Genomic DNA, 15,885 nt, shown 5'->3' with positions numbered 1-15,885 from the left:
GAGGAACCTTGGCCCCAGCCTCCGGCTGCGCCCACATTCCTCCCTTGGCCGCAGCCCTGCCACCGAAGTCGGGCCCAGCCCAGTCCTGGGGTGCCTGGTCGCCACCCCCACCCCTGAAGACACCACACTCCAGGCAGGCAGCTGATATTTTTATTGGCTTTACTTCCTGTCCTCTGGGAAACCGGTCTGGTCCCACCAGCTACCCATTCTCTCAACTGTTTCTGGGGAAAGGCATGGGGTGACGGGCAATCTCCAGCGCGGATCTTTTCTGCAGCACTTAGTGACTCCTGCCGTCCTGCTGGGGAAGAGAGGCAAGCCGACGTCTAGCAAATCCTGCCTCAGGATGAAAGTGTAGGGGAGGTGGCAGCACTCCCGGGGACCGCCCTGCCCCAGGCTATGCCGAAGCTAGGCAAGCCCAATGGCCAGTCCAGGCAGGCCCTGGCTTGACCTGCTCCAAAGCATGGAGATAGAGTCCCGGTAAGCACCAAAGACTTTTTTTTTGAGAGGGAGTCTTGCTCTGTCATCCAGGCTGGAGTGCAGTGGTGCGATCTCGGCTCACTGCAAACTTCACCTCCCAGGTTCAAGGGATTCTCCTGCCTTAGCCTCCAGAGTAGCTGGGATTACAGGCGCCCGTCATCATGCCTGGTTAATTTTTGTATTTTTAGTAGAGACGGGGTTTCACCATGTTGGCCAGGCTGGCCTCAATCTACTGGCCTCAAGTGATCCGCCCGCCTTGGCCTCCCAAAGTGCTGGAATTACAGGCGTGAGCCACCGCACCCAGCCTTATTTTCTTCTTCTTCTATTTTTTTTTCTTTTTGGTGAAGACAGCCGTCTCGCTATGGTCCCCAAGCTGGTCTCCCAACTCCTGGCCACAAGGGATCCTCCTGGCCAAAGAACTGCCTATGCAGGTGTGAGCTACCGCCGCCGGCCCAGACTTATTTTCTAACTGGGCTAGGGGAAAGGATAGGGTCTGTGTGGAGCTACAGCTGCCTTCAGCCTTTTTTGTTTTTTTTTTTTTTTTGAGACGGAGTCTGGCTCTGTCGCCCTAGCTGGAGTGCAATGGCGCGATCTCGGCTCACTGCAAGCTCCGCCTCCCGGGTTCACGCCATTCTCCTGCCTCAGCCTCCTGAGCAGCTGGGACTACAGGCGCCCGCCACCACGCCCAGCTAATTTTTTTGTATTTTTAGTAGAGATGGGGTTTCACCACGTTAGCCAGGATGGTCTCTATCTCCTGACCTCGTGATCCGCCCGCCTCAGCCTCCCAAAGTGCTGGGATTACGGGCGTGAGCCACCGCGCCCGGCGCGCCCGGCTGCCTTCAGCCTTTTTATGGCAAGGCTCTGGAGGCCACCCTGCTTCCAAAGGCTAGGTCTGACTTCTAACTCTAGCCAGGCTGGACCATGGGGACACTGACTGAAGGGAGGAAGGGGTAGGAAGGGCAAAGAGGTGGTAGGAGAACAAAGTGGTTGAGGTTTCCATATCCAAGGCCAAAAGCAGAGCAGGGGTTTTGCCAGCCCTGATACCCCATGAAGACACAATCCAGGAGACGGCTGCAAGTCATGCCTTGGGCACCTGCGCTTTTCAGAACATTCAGAGGAGAAGCAATATCAGGGTGGTCCAGAGGTGTATCCGGGTGCCTCAGGGGGGTACTGGCTCATCTGTGACCGCTGGAGGGTACCGAAGAGAAACCCTTGCAGCTTCTGAGGGCAGTGCCTCCAGAAATCATCACCCACCTCCCACTCCCACTGGGCCCTGGATTCTGGACCCTGTTAGGCCAGAAAGAGAGGTTCAACATCAACGGGACTCAGCAGTAGGAGAAAGAATGCATGTGAGCCCTGGGGAGCAGTGGAGGCAGCCCTTCCATGAGGCCCAAGAAGCACCTGCCTTGGCCACCCCAGGCAGGAAGCTTCAAGCTTTTTACCCGCAGCTTCTGCTTTTTTTATCTGGGGGCTAAAGATGCTTTTGGTGACGTGGGCATCTGTGAACACTGGGGATGGGAGTGTGGACAGGGGCCAGCTGGGCTGTGTGGTGAAGCGGGAAAAGTTACAACTCACGTCGAACAGCCAGGAGGGTGTTTCCATGGCAACAGGACACGGAAGTCACCGTGTAAGGGTGTGTCTCATCCAACTGCACTGGCCGAGGGAGTCCGGCATCCTCATCCCTCCTTCCCAATCGACCTCGCGCCCCTTTGCCCCAAGAGTACACTTCACCCTCTGCCAGGAAGAATCCCCAGGAGGGAAGTGGGAAGTGGGCACAGCCAGAGCAGGATCTCCCCTCCCACATTGCCAGGATGGCCCCTGGGAGGCTCCAGAGTCCAGTGGCCCTGAATAGCAACCCCCAACCCCCACTGCTCATGGCACTGTCTGCCCCCACCATGCTCAGTCCTCACCTGCCCCAATAGCTACAGTGAAGGCATCCCCGCAGGCTACCATTGCCATCTTGATGCCCTCAAGGCCTTGGACCTTACAGGGTACCCGACTGCCTCGGCGAGCATTGGTGCCCAACTGCCCGTGCTGATTGCTGCCAAAAGTGTAGCAATCACCCGAGGCTATGGGGGAGAGGAAGGAAAGGGGTGCTTCAACAGGGTACCAAGGAGACCATGAGTCCCCCTCTGACCTCTAGAGCCCAAGTCCTGCTCACCAGTCACAGCAGCTGAGTGAGCAGTGCCCAGGTCTATACTCAGCAGAGGCTCCTGGTCCAGGGGTGCAGAGCCTAGTAGTGTGAAGCTCAGGGCCTCCTCCACTTGCTGGTGGGGGACAGGCTCCTCCCCCAGGGAGAGGTGGTCCAGGCCCAGCTTGTTGAACCTGAGGGCAGAGCCAGAAGCCAAATCCAACTGACAGACAGTTTGGGTAGGAGCTGGTGTACCAGGAGACAGATCCCACCCTGGGTTGAACCAATAGCACCCTCAACCCCCTCAATTCTGGTCTTTGGTGAAAGGTAGGCAATGATGGACGGAGCACTTGCAGCCAAGGAGAGCCGGGGGCAGCTTAGTCATCCTGATGATCTATTCACCTGTTGCTCCCACAGGCTAGGGCTTGGCCAGGCACAGTGAGGATCATGGAGGAGTCAATGCCACATACAACTCGCTGAGCTTCCTGTCCTGGGGGCATGGGCACCTGCTGGGGGCAGCTGTGGGACTCCCTGGTGCCTAGCCCCAGTCTGCCTACAAGAAGAAACCCAGAAGGAGTTAATTTGAGCTTTAGTTGGGGTGATGCTGGAATGAGGAGGGCCCACTGAAGGGAGGGAACAGCATGAGTTCTCTGTTCTCTCAGTCCCAAATGCCTTTCCTAGGCCCCTCTGCTGGTTAAAATCCTCTTCCTTTATTTTTTATTTTTATTTTTCGAGACTGAGTCTCACTCTGTCGCCAAGGCTGGAGTACAGGGGTACGATCTTCGCTCACTGCAACCTCCGCCTCCCCGGTTCAAGCGATTCTCCTGCCTCAGCCTCCTGAGTAGCTGGGATTACAGGCATGCACCACCATGCCCAGCTAATTTTTTTATTTTTAGTAGAGACGGGGTTTTACCATGTTGCCCAGGCTGGTCTCGAACTCCTGACCTTGTGATCCACCTGCCTCGGCCTCCCAAAGTGCTGGGATTACAGGCGTGAGCCACCACGCCGGCTCAAAATCCTCCTTCTTTAAAGCCCAGTTCAGATGCCATCTCTCTCCTCCAGTTGACATTACTGTTCACTGAATTCCACACCTCTGCACCGGGGTGTAGCCCTGATGCTATCTGTTCGCTGGCATGCTGGCAATGTCATCTTTCTCCCACTAGACTGCGTCCTCCAGGAAGACAGGAACCCATCTGTGTCATCTCTAGTTTCAGTGGCCAGCCTGATGCCTGACCCAAAGAGGACCTCAATAAAAATTAGTAGATGGGTCAGGCGCGGTGGCTCACGCCTGTAATCCCAGCACTTTGGGAGGCTGAGGCATGTGGATCACGAGGTCAGGAGTTCAAGACCAGCCTGGCCAAGATGGTGAAATCCTGTCTCTACTAAAAATACAAAAATTTGCTGGGCGTGGTGGCGGGTGCCTGTAATGCCAGCTACTTGGGAGGCTGAGGCAGGAGATTCACTTGAACCCGATGGTGGAGGTTGCAGTGAGCTGAGATCACACCACTGCATTCTAGCCTGGGTAACAGAGCAAGACTCCATCTCAAAATAAAATAAAAAAATAGGTAGATGAATGAAATTTCCTTCATTACCTCATAAACACCTGAAGGAAGCCACATCTCCATCTCATCTCAGCACCCAGCACAGGGTGTGCACATAGTTGGTGTAAAATAAAGGTTTGTTGAATGAATGAAGAGAATTTGAGAGAAAAGAGGGAAGAGAGCATGTGCTGTGAGGTGGAAGGTGGGTATGAAGGGGAGCAAGTCATGGCTGAGGATGCTGTGAGATGGGGCCTAAAGGCTGGAGCTTACCACTGTCTCCACGGCCCCAGGCAAATAGTTCTCGCTCAGTGGACAGGGCCAGCACGTGAGAGGCCCCACAGGCTACCTGCACCATCTCATAGCCCAGCAAAGCCTCCACAATGGTGGGCTAGAGAGGAGAGGAAGCAAGAAGAAACTGGGCAAAGGGTCTGGAGCCATCTGGCTTCAACACCCCCTGTAGGGACAAAGCTGGAGGCTACACATTTTCAGGAGGTGGCTGTGTCTTTAACTCCAGCCATACACACTGCCAGGCGGGCAACCACTGGGGAAGCCTGGTTTTTCTGTACTTCCCCCGATGTAGGTGGCCCAGAGCAGGTGCAGCTGGGAAGCTAGAGGAACCTGTGGTTGGCTGGGAACTCCCCTGCCCCCAATCTGGTGTCAGCTCACAGATGTGGGCTCCCTGCCATCCCCCGACGTCCCCTCCCCAAGGTACATGTGACACCCACCTGGCTGATGTCAGTGAGGCTGCCGTGGCCTAGGCACCCATTGCTGCCACTGCCGAATGTCATGATGATGCCTCGGTCTGGGGAGAAGGGCAGTGAGGAAGGAGAAGGGAAAGAAGTTAAACAGTCTTTCCAGATAGCCCGGTCCTCCAGTGGGTTGCAGCAGCAAAATAAAGTTGGGGACCAGGGCTGGAAGGATGGGATAGGAAGAGAGAAAAGGATATGAGTCTCTTCAAACATATGTGACTTTGGACAAGTGACACCCTCTCTGAGCCTTAGCGTCCCCACTTGTCAAATGAGGATAATATAATAACTGCCTTGCCAGGCCTGTCTGTAGGGTAAAGGAGGTTGTATAAGGAAATCTCAATAGTTACTAGACAGAAGCAATAACTCGATAACTAGTAGACAGAAGCATTCATTAAGTGCGTGTTTTGCAAGAGAAGAGAGAAGGTGCTCTGTGGGGCCTGAGAGCAGGTCCCACAAGGTAGGCCCGACAACTCACCGGTCAGGCAGGCAGTGAAGAAGTCCCCACAGGCCACGTGCTTGATGGTCACGCCCGACTGGCCCTCCAGGAAACGCGAGATGAACTGGGGCTGTGGCTGCTCCACTGCCCCAGGGAGGAGACTGCCTCCGCCTGCACCTAGGGGTGGGGCCTGCAGGGGCAGGGGGATGGGCAGCACCTGAGCACCCCAACCCTGCTGTGGACCTACACCTCCACCCATCCAGGCCACCCCCTGGCCTGCTCACCTCCCACAGGATGAGACGCCCAGAGCGTGTGACGCCGGCTTTCTGCGTGCGCCCAATTGCCACCTGGACCACCTCTGTGTTGAGCATTGGCAGCCGCAGGGGGGTGCCCAGCCCACCACCCCAGGCATACACTGACGACAGTGGTGGTGGGATGGCTGGCCTCACAGGTCCCCGGGGGATACCTGCAGGTACAGCGCATGGGGACTATTAAACTGATGGGAATGGTGTGGCATCCATGGGGACTGGCGGCCTCTTCCCACTTACCTCTGCAGCGGACACTGGTGGTCCTGCTCCCTGTGCTGCTGGGGGCCACGGACTTCTCTGCCCTGCAGGACAGATGGGGGCCTAAGGACAAAGACCCTCCTGACATTCCTACATGCAGGAAGGGAGGACTTGCTCCAGGTTTCCCTCTGCCTCAGACCTCCTGTGCTCCCACTGGGTGCCCACACCCTGCCACCCAGGACCGCTCGCTCTCCCTGCACAGGCCTCCGCATGCAGACACTGCCCACGTCGGTGTGGAGGTTGAGGAGGGCACGGATGCAGAGGGGCTGTGCCATGATGTGGCTGAGTGGTGGCCGCTGGGCAGGCTCCAGGCTGAGTAGACTCAGGACCAGCTGGCGAAGCTCAGGGCTGTACCGGTCAGAGATAGGTGCAAAGGTGCCACTCATGATCTTCAGCACCAGTGCTGGCAGGTTCTGTGAAGGCACCAGGTTGAGAATTTGGGGAAGTGGGGGCAGCACCCCCCAGCTCCAGCGCCTGGTCTCCTGGGATAATAACAGCTTTGCCTGGAGGCATCATGCTACCTGACTTCAAACTATACTACAAGTCTACAGTAACCAAAACAGCATGCTACTGGTACCAAAACAGAGATATAGACCAACGGAACAGAACAGAGCCCTCAGAAATAATGCCACATATCTACAACTATCTGATCTTTGACAAACCTGATAAAAACAAGAAATGGGGAAAGGATTCCCTATTTAATAAATGGTGCTGAGAAAACTGGCTAGCCATATGTAGAAAGCTGAAACCAGATCCCTTCCTTACACTTTATACAAAAATTAATTCAAGATGGACTAAAGACTTAAATGTTAGACCTAAAACCACACAAACCCTAGAAGAAAACCTAGGCAATACCATTCAGGACATAGGCATGGGCAAGGACTTCATGTCTAAAACACCAAAAGCAATGGCAACAAAAGCCAAAATTGACAAACGGGATCTAATTAAACTAAAGAGCTTCTGCACAGCAAAAGAAGTGAACTACCATCAGAGTGAACAGGCAACCTACGGAATGGGAGAAAATTTTTGCAATCTACTCATCTGACAAAGGGCTAATATCCAGAATCTACAAAGAACTCAAACAAATTTACAAGGAAAAAACAAACAACCCCATCAACAAGTGGGCGAAGGATATGAACAGACACTTCTCAAAAGAAGACATTTATGCAGCCAAAGACAGATGAAAAAATGCTCATCATCACTGGCCATCAAGAAATGCAAATCAAAACCACAATGAGATACCATCTCACACCAGTTAGAATGGTGATCATTAAAAAGTCAGGAAACAACAAGTGCTGGAGAGGATGTGGAGAAATAGGAACACTTTTACACTGTTGGTGGGACTGTAAACTAGTTCAACCATTGTGGAAGTCAGTGTGGCGATTCCTCAGGGATCTAGAACTAGAAATTCCATTTGACCCAGCCATTCCATTACTGGGTATATACCCAAAGGATTATAAATCATGCTGCTATAAAGACACATGCACACGTATGTTTATTGTGGCACTATTCACAATAGCAAAGACTTGGAACCAATCCAAATGTCCAACAATGATAGACTGGATTAAGAAAATGTGGCACATATACACCATGGAATACTATGCAGCCATAAAAAATGATGAGTTCATGTCCTTTGTAGGACATGGATGGAGCTGGAAATCATCATTCTCAGCAAACTATTGCAAGGACAAAAAACCAAACACCACATGTTCTCACTCATAGGTGGGAATTGAACAATGAGAACACATGGGCACAGGAAGGGGAACATCACACTTCGGGGACTGCTGTGGGGTGGGGGGAGGAGGAAGGGATAGCATTTGGAGATATACCTAATGTTAAATGATGAGTTAATAGGTGCAGCACACCAACATGGCACATGTATACATATGTAACAAACCTGCAAGTTGTGCACATGTGCCCTAAAACTTAAAGTATAATAAAAAAATTAAAAAATAAAAAATAACAGCTTTCCCCTCAGGAGACTTCAGTCTGATGAGGAGACTCCCAGACTGACAGGGGAGTCCAACCTGGCTTTCAGTGATCCCTAGTCTGATAGGGGAGCTGCAGCTATATCCTCAGAAACCCCAGGATGCTGGGAAAACTCAAGTCTTGCTCTTGGGAGGGTCTTCTGGGAAAGCCACAGCCCTGCCCTCAGGAGCCCTCCGTCTAATGGGAGGCAAGACCTACTCTCAGAAATCCATAGTCTGAGGGACACCCATAGCCCTCCCCTGGGGTAATCTGATAAGGGAGAGACATGACTCAGCTAAAGGAGAAACCTGAAGTGGCTGGAGCCAAGGGCTGCTGGGCGAGGCAGTAGATTTCTCAGTTGTCCCCTGGAGGGTGCGTACACTCACCGCAGCCTCGAAAGCCCTCTTGAGGCTGGCCAGCTCGTAGAGGACACAGCCCAGGGCCCAGATGTCACTCTTCTGGTTGTAGGGCTTGCCCTCACACAGCTCAGGGGAGATATAGCATGGGGTACCCACCACCTGCAGGAGAGAAGCTGGGATCACAGCCCTGCAGGGAGGGAAGACCGGGGCTCTGCGCAAAAGCCTATTTGCGGACAGCTTCTTCTCAAAGCAAGCCAAGGGGCTTCCTCCTGCAGAACCACGCAAACAGGGGCTAAAGGGCCAAGGGTTTTTTAGGGGGAGGGGAGGAGGCAGGGTTAGGTCCTGGGCCTCAAGACTTCTAGCACCCTGGAGGTCCCCTCCATGCCCAGGCACCGTGTAGGCCTTGCTCTTGCTGCTAAGGATCTTGGAGATGCCGAAATCACCAATCTTGACGACCATGCGATGTTTGTCAAGCAGGATGTTCTGGGTCTTGAGGTCTCGGTGCAGGATGAGGTGGGTGTGCACATGATGCAGTGCAAGCAGGATCTGCACGAAGAAGTGCAGGATGGTCTCCTCCTCCAGCAGGGAATTACAGCGCTTTTGGATGAACTCAGCCAGAGTGCCGCCTGTGGCCCAAGGGACTAATCAAGATCCAGGCTTTCTCACACCTACGACAACCCCTCTCCGTTTTTTTTTTTTTTTTTTGAGACGGAGTCTCGCTCTGTTGCCCAGGCTGGAGTGCAGTGGCACGATCTCGGCTCACTGCTGCAAGCCCCCGCTCCCGTGTTCAAGCCATTCTCCTGCCTCAGTCTCCTTAGTAGCTGGGACTACAGGTGCCTGCCACCACACCCGGCTAATTTTTTCTTTTTGTATTTTTAGTAGAGACGGGGTTTCCCTGTATTAGCCAGGATGGTCTCGATCTCCTGACCTCTTGATCCGCCCGCCTCGGCCTCGGCCTCCCAAAGTGCTGAGATTACAGGCGTGAGCCACCGTGCCCAGCCGACAACCCCTCTCCTTTTATGTATGGAACAGGGCACTGGGACCAGAGGACAAGGGGCTAGCCAAGGTCAGATAATTGGGACCAGAACTCTAACCCTTGGCCATGCCCATTCCAAGGAGGGAAGCCAGGTGATCTGTGTCTGCCTGTCCCAGAGATAAGAGGCCCCTCCAGCCAGGCCACTATAAGGAGGCTGGCCCACCTGGTGCATATTCCATGGCGATCATGAGGGCTTTGTCTTCTAGGAAGTTCTCGTAGTACTCAATGACATTGGGGTGGTTGAGCAGCTTGAGGACCTGGCACTCATTCTGGGCTGCCTGCCGCTCTTCCTTGGTCATCTGTTCCACTGGAATCTGCTTGATGATCACCAGCTTCTGGTCAGCCTTTCGCAGGCACAGGTGCACAATCCTAGGGATACGGAGGACAGGGACAGGTTACCAGCTGAGCCTCCAGCCACATATCAGGCAGGGCGGTGCAGCCTGGTGACTGATGTCTCTTGGAAGAGGGTTCTAGACTAAGAGGTCATCTAACCAAGCGCACAGAACACTGAGCTTGGGAACAGGAAGAACTGATTACAAGCTGTGTGGGACTTTAGTTTCACCACAGGCACTGTGAGGTAAAGTTAGTCTTGATCTCTAAGTTCCCACAGACTGCCTGGGTTCAAATCTGGGTGCCTCCTGTTACTAGTTATCTGGTTTGATACATTAATTGACATCATTGTCTGGAAAATGAAATGGGCCTCCCAGGGTTGTTGAGAGGATGGAATGAGAAAATGCATGTAAGGCACTGAGTGCAGTGGCCAGCACAAAGAAAATGCTCAATGAATAGAAGCCATTCATTTATTTTATTTTAATTCTGTGGTCAGTCTCCATAAAAGCAGGGACTACAACATTCTTGTTCACCACAATAACCCCAGTGCATGGCCCAATATTTAGCACACAATAGGCAGTCAATAAGTATTTGTTGAATGAGTGGACTATAAGCTGATCTAAGTCTCAAATTTTTACCTCCAGATCAGACTTCTCTTCTGAACCTCAGACTCAGATATCCACTTGAATGGCTCACAGTCATCCTAAATTTTAACAAATTCAAAATAAAACTCTTGATTCCTGCCTCCAAACCTTTCCTTGCTCAGTCTCTTCCATCTCAGTAAATGCTACCACCATCCTCCAGTTATTAAAATCAGAAACTGCCAAAATCAGAAACCTGAGGCAGGGCCAAGTGGCTAAGGCCTGTAATCTCGGCACTTTGGGAGGCCAAGGCAGGTGGATCACTTGAGTCCAGGCGTTCAAGACCAGCCTGGGCAACATGGTGAAACCCACTCTCTCAAAAAAAAAAAAAAAAAAAAAAAAAAAAAATTAGCTGAGCATGGTGGCAAGCCTCTGTGGTCCCAGCTGCTCTGGAGGATGAGGTGGGAGGATCACCTGAGCCTAGGACATTGAAGATACAGTTAGCCATGATCGCGCCACTGCACTCCAGCCTGGGTGACCAAGTGAGATGGTCTCAAAACAAAACAACAAAAAACAGACACTTGAAAATCACCCTAGGCCGGGCGTAATGGCTCACACCTGTAATACTAACACTTTGGGAGGCCAAGGTGGGTGGCTCACTTGAGGTCAGGAGTTTGAGACCAACCTGGCCAAAATGGTGAAACCCCATCTCCACCCAAAATACAAAAATTAGCTGGGTGTGATGGTAGGCGCTTGTAATCCCAGCTACTTGGGAGGCTGAGGCAGCAGAATGGCCTGAACCTGGGAGGTGGAGCTTGCTGTGAGCCGAGATGGCGCCACTGCACTCCAGCCTGGGTGACAGAACGAGACTCCATCTCAAAAAAAAAAAAAAGAAAAAAAGAAAAAAGAAAATCACCCTAGAATCTTTCCTCCATTTCACACAAGCACATCAGCAAATCCCATTTCTACCTCTGAAATACTGTAAATCCACCCAATTCTCTGTGCCCTCTCTACATCCCTTGCCCTATAGTCATCATAATTTCTTGCCTAAAATACTGTATAACTCTCCAAAATGGTCCCTTTCACTCCTGTCACCCTCAAATCTAAATTCTACATGAACCAGAATGACATTTATTTTTTATTTCTTTTTCTTTTTTTTTTTAATAGATATGAGGTCTCACTATGCTGGCCAGGTTGGTCTTGAACTTGTGGCCTCAAGATATGCTCCCACCTCGGCCTCCCAAAGTGCTGGGATTATGGGCATGAGCCACCATGCCCGGCCCCAGAATGCAATTTAAAAATCCTACTATCCTGGCTAACACGATGAAACCCCGTCTCTACTAAAAATACAAAAAATTAGCCGGGTGTGATGGCAGGGGCCTGTAGTCCCAGCTACTCGGGAGGCTGAGGCAGTAGAATGGCGTGAACCCGGGAGGCAGAGCTTGCAGTGAGCCTAGATTGCGCCACTGCACTCCAGCCTAGGAGACAGAGCAGGGCTTCGTCTCAAAAAAAAAAAAAAAAAAAAAAAAATTGGGGCCGGGCGCGGTGGCTCACGCCTGTAATCCCAGCACTTTGGGAGACTGAGGCAGGCGGATCACAAGGTCAGCAGATCCAGACCATCCTGGCTAACATGGTAAAACCCCGTCTCTACTAAAAAATACAAAAAAATTAGCCGGGAGTGGTGGCGGGCGCCTGTAGTTCCAGCTGCTCGGGAGGCTGAGGCAGAAGAATGGCGTGAACCTGGGAGGCGGAGCTTGCAATGAGCCGAGATGGTGCCACTGCACTCTAGCCTGGGTGACAGAGCGAGACTCTGTCTCAAAAAAAAAAAAAAAGAAAGAAAGAAAGACAAAATATAGAGGAATGGTCTGATAAGATTTTTTTATTTTATTTATTTTTATTTTTTTTGAGGAGTCTCACTCTGTTGCCAGGCGGGAGTACAGCGGCACAATCTCGGCTCACTACATCCTCCGCCTCCTGGGTTCAAGCGTTTCTCCTGCCTCAGCCTCCCGAGTAGCTGGGACTACAGGCGCGTGCCACCACGCCCAGCTAATTTTTGTATTTTTAGTAGAGAAGGGGTTTTACCGTGTTGGCCAGGATGGTCTCAATCTCTTGACCTCGTGACCTGCCCGCCTCGGCCTCCCAAAGTGCTGGGATTACAGGCATGACCCCCGCGCCCGGCCTTTTTGTTTTATTTTATTTTATTTTTTTGAGACAGAGTTTCACTCTTGTTGCCTAGGCTGGAGTGCAATGGCAGAGTCTCAGCTCACTGCAACCTCTGCCTTCCAGGTTCAAGCGATTCTCCTGACTCAGCCTCCCAAGTAGCCATCACAACACCCAGCTAAATTTTGTATTTTTAGTAGGGACGGGGTTTCACTGTGTTGGCCAGGCTGGTCTCGAACTCTTGACCTCAGGTGATCCACCCACCTCGGCCCCCCAAAGTGCTGGGATTACAGGCCTGAGCCACCGCGCCCGGCCCCTTCTTTCTTTCCTTTCTTTCTCTTTCTTTTTCTCTTGTATTATTTTTTTTTTTTTAGATAGGTTCTCACTCTGTCAACCAGGTTGAAGTGCAGGGGTCTCATCTCAGCTTACTGCAGCTTCCACCTCCCATGCTCAAGTGATCCTCCTACCTCAGCCTCCTGAGTAGTTGGGACTACAGGCACATGCCAATGCCACCACACCTGGCTAATTTTTTAAGTTTTTTGTAGACAGGGGGACTCATTGTGTTGCCCAGGCTGGTCTCTAACTCCTGAGCTCAAGCAATTGCCCACCTTGGCCTCCCAAAGTGCTAGGATTATAGGCGTGAGCCACTGCACCCTGCCCCTTTTCAAAAAACTCTGCCAAGTCTCAGGATCACTCTTCCTCTTTAAAACCCTTCCTGGTGGCTGGGAGTGGTGGCTCACGCCTGTAATCCCAACACTTCGGGAGGCAGAAGCAGGTGGATCGCCTGAGGTCAGGAGTTCGAGACCAGGCTGGCCAACATGGTGAAACCCTGTCTCTACTAAAAATACAAAAAATTAGCCAGGCATGGTGGCACACGCCTGTAAGGCTGAGGCAGGAGAATTGCTTGAACCCGGGAGGCGGGGCTTGCAGTAAGCCAGGATGGTGCCATTGCACTCCAGCCTGGGCAACAGAGGAGACTCTGTCTCAAAAAAAAAATTAGCCGGGCGTTGTGGCGTGTGCCTGTAGTCCCAGCTACTCAGGATGCTGAGGCAGAATTGCTTGAACCCGGGAGGCGGAGATTTCAGTGAACTGAGATTGCCACTACACTCCAGCCTGAGCGACAGTGCAAGACTCCGTCTCAAAAACAAAAACAAAACAAAACCGTTTGTGGCAAATGAACCATTTTATCTCAGGTTATCAGGCCATAATCTAGTCCCCACCCTTGACAATTACATTTTATACCATTCTCTACCTTGCCCACTACATTCCAACTATTACTAGTCTTTTTCTCGGTTTCTTGAATGCTCTGTTTTCCCATGTGAGACATTTCACATATGCTATTTCCTTTGCCTGAAAAGCTCTCCCTTCACCTGCAGACTACTGGTCCTCATTCCTCAAGTCTTGGTCTTAAATCTCACTTCTTGCCTGTCGCGGTAGCTCACGCCTGTAATCCCAGCACTTAGGGAGGCCGGCGCGGGCGGATCACCTGAGGTCAGGAATTTGAGACCAGCCTGGCCAACATGGCGAAACCCCGTCTGTACTAAAAATGAAAAAAATATTAGCTGGGCATGGTGGCGCGTGCCTGTAGTCCCAGCTACTCAGGAGGCTGAGGCAGGAGAAGCGCTTGAACCAGGGAGGCAGAGGTTGCAGTGAGCCGAGATAGCGCCACTGCACTCGAGATCGCGCCACTGCGACAGAGTGAGACTGTCTCAAAAAAAAAAAAATCCAAAAAATTTAGCCGGGGGTGGTGGCGCACACCTGTAATCCTAGCTACTCGGGAGGCTGAGGCACAACAATTGCTTGAACCCGGGAGGTGGTGGTTGCAGTGTGCCGAGATCGTGCCACTGAACTCCAGCCGGGGTGACAGAGGGAGACTCTGTCTTAAAAATCAATCAATCAAGCAATCTCCCTTCTCAGAGAATTCTTCCTTGACCATCTCATATAAGTATTCTCCCTGGTAACGTACTCTACCCTCACAACCTGCTAATGACACTTCATAACTGCTATAACTTCTTACTTCATCATGTTTTGTTTATTGTATAATTTTCCCATAGTAAGTTCCAAGAGGGAAAAGACCACGCCCGTTCCGGTTCTAACTGTATACCCAGCGGCCAAAGCCTGACATACATAGCTGGCACTCAGTATTTGTTGAACGAATGAATAAAGAAGCTAACAGAACTCAGTAGGCGGGGCAATGGGCTTGTCAGGGGCGTGGCCTCCGTAGAGGCGGAGTCTCCCCGCGGGACTGGGACCGGAAGCTTGGGCGGGGCTTCCCAGAGTGGCGCTCACGCCTTGGGGCGGGACTAGGCGGGCGGCGACTTCGCGGGCAGAATTGGGGCTTATTTTCCCTATCCCTTAGCAATTTCCTCCCCCAGAGCCCTGGCTCACCCGAAGGCACCTCTTCCAACCACTCGGATCCGCTCGTACTTCTCCATCTCATTTCTTAGAGTTTCACTTCCGTCCCCCACGCGGCGCGTGCGCGGACCCACCCACTCGGGGCCCCGCCCCTTCACGGCGAGCGGCTTGCGGGGCGGAGCCGGCGCCCTAGGTGTGGGTTCAGCCACGCGTCCGTATTTGTGGGCCTGCACCACACACCTCCCGCTGCGACACGCCGTCACTTTTCCCCTCACGACCCTGCCCCACGCAGTGTCTAAGAATAGGGCAAGAAAATAGGGCGCGCCCCGCAATGGCGGGCACGGTACCCGCCCCTCCCACACATATATCCAGCCCTTGTAAAGCTTGGTAGACTAAAAGGATGTCGCGTTCCCGAAAGTTAAACCTCACAGGCCGGGAAGGGGTGGGAAGAGAAGATTGACCCCCTTTTTGCCCACGAGTGACGCTATTTCAGGAGAAAGCAGGTTCTCCTTGGCACGCAAACGATAAACACACCCAAAACGACCGAGACCAGCGCTCCTGGGAGAAGGCACCAGGGTTGGTTTCGTGTTTGTCTGGGGAGGGAAGGGGGAAATCCCAAGTCGTGCAAGTTGATTCACCTGGGGAGGACATGACACGGTCTCGGGCCGTCCCGACTAGTGAGCACCGCGCTCGTCAGCACTCTCAACTCCTCTTTCACACACACGTGCTGCAGGAGGGTAATCTGCCCTCAGTGCTCATCTTCCCGTGGGGGAAGATGGGGGCGGAAGTGGATCAGTACCTGAAAGCATCAAGGGGAGAAGGAAAGACCGCGGTTTCGCCGAGATGAGCTCAAGGCAAAAGCCTAGAGGCAGGGGGCTGGTTAGTGTGACCAGCTAGGCTCTTTACTGGAAGTGAGGTTAATTCCAGGTTCTCCCGGGCTCCTGCTCTGCGGGAGCTCTAGAAAAACTCAGTATTCGGCCAGGCGCGGTGGCTCACGCCTGTAATTCCAGCACTTTGGGGAGGCCAAGGCGGGCGGATCACCTGAGGTCAGGAGTTTGAGACCAACCTGGCCAACATGGTAAAACCTCGTCTCTACTAAAAATACAAAAATTAGTTGGGCATGGTGGCTCGCGCTTGTAATCCCAGCTACTCGGGAGGCTGAGGCAGGAGAATCACTTGAATCTGGGAGGCGGAGG

The 15,885-nt window shown here is 52.5% G+C and overlaps 1 protein-coding gene across 3 annotated transcripts; it reads right to left on the bottom strand.

The window, feature by feature from the left end:
• Window positions 1–136: 136 nt before the first annotated feature.
• Window positions 137–15,673, bottom strand: NEK8 (NIMA related kinase 8). Of its 3 annotated transcripts, none has more exons than XM_063656080.1 (15): window positions 15,328–15,673; window positions 9,427–9,632; window positions 8,621–8,853; window positions 8,255–8,386; window positions 6,105–6,313; window positions 5,883–5,944; window positions 5,619–5,800; window positions 5,374–5,524; window positions 4,875–4,951; window positions 4,420–4,537; window positions 3,011–3,161; window positions 2,639–2,802; window positions 2,388–2,546; window positions 2,053–2,211; window positions 137–1,665 (listed from the first exon to the last, which is right to left on the bottom strand). In XM_063656080.1, exons 2-15 carry the CDS (start codon window positions 9,560–9,562, stop codon window positions 1,637–1,639), a joined length of 1,962 nt encoding a protein of 653 aa, XP_063512150.1. In that variant the 5' UTR covers window positions 9,563–9,632; window positions 15,328–15,673; the 3' UTR covers window positions 137–1,636. The 3 variants fall into 3 exon arrangements, with proteins under 3 accessions (XP_063512150.1, XP_054314688.1, XP_054314687.2); XM_054458713.2 differs by lacking the exon at window positions 15,328–15,673 and adding an exon at window positions 14,723–14,873; XM_054458712.2 differs by lacking the exon at window positions 15,328–15,673 and adding an exon at window positions 14,723–14,873 and having other exon boundaries at window positions 8,255–8,853.
• Between the last annotated feature and the right edge of the window lie 212 nt (window positions 15,674–15,885).

The sequence above is a fragment of the Pongo pygmaeus genome, chromosome 19, assembly GCF_028885625.2.
Source record: "Pongo pygmaeus isolate AG05252 chromosome 19, NHGRI_mPonPyg2-v2.0_pri, whole genome shotgun sequence".
In the NCBI taxonomy this organism is placed as follows: Eukaryota; Metazoa; Chordata; class Mammalia; order Primates; family Hominidae; genus Pongo; species Pongo pygmaeus.
The sequence above is the reverse complement of the archived record's forward strand: the minus strand, read 5'-3'. Positions and strand labels throughout refer to the sequence as shown.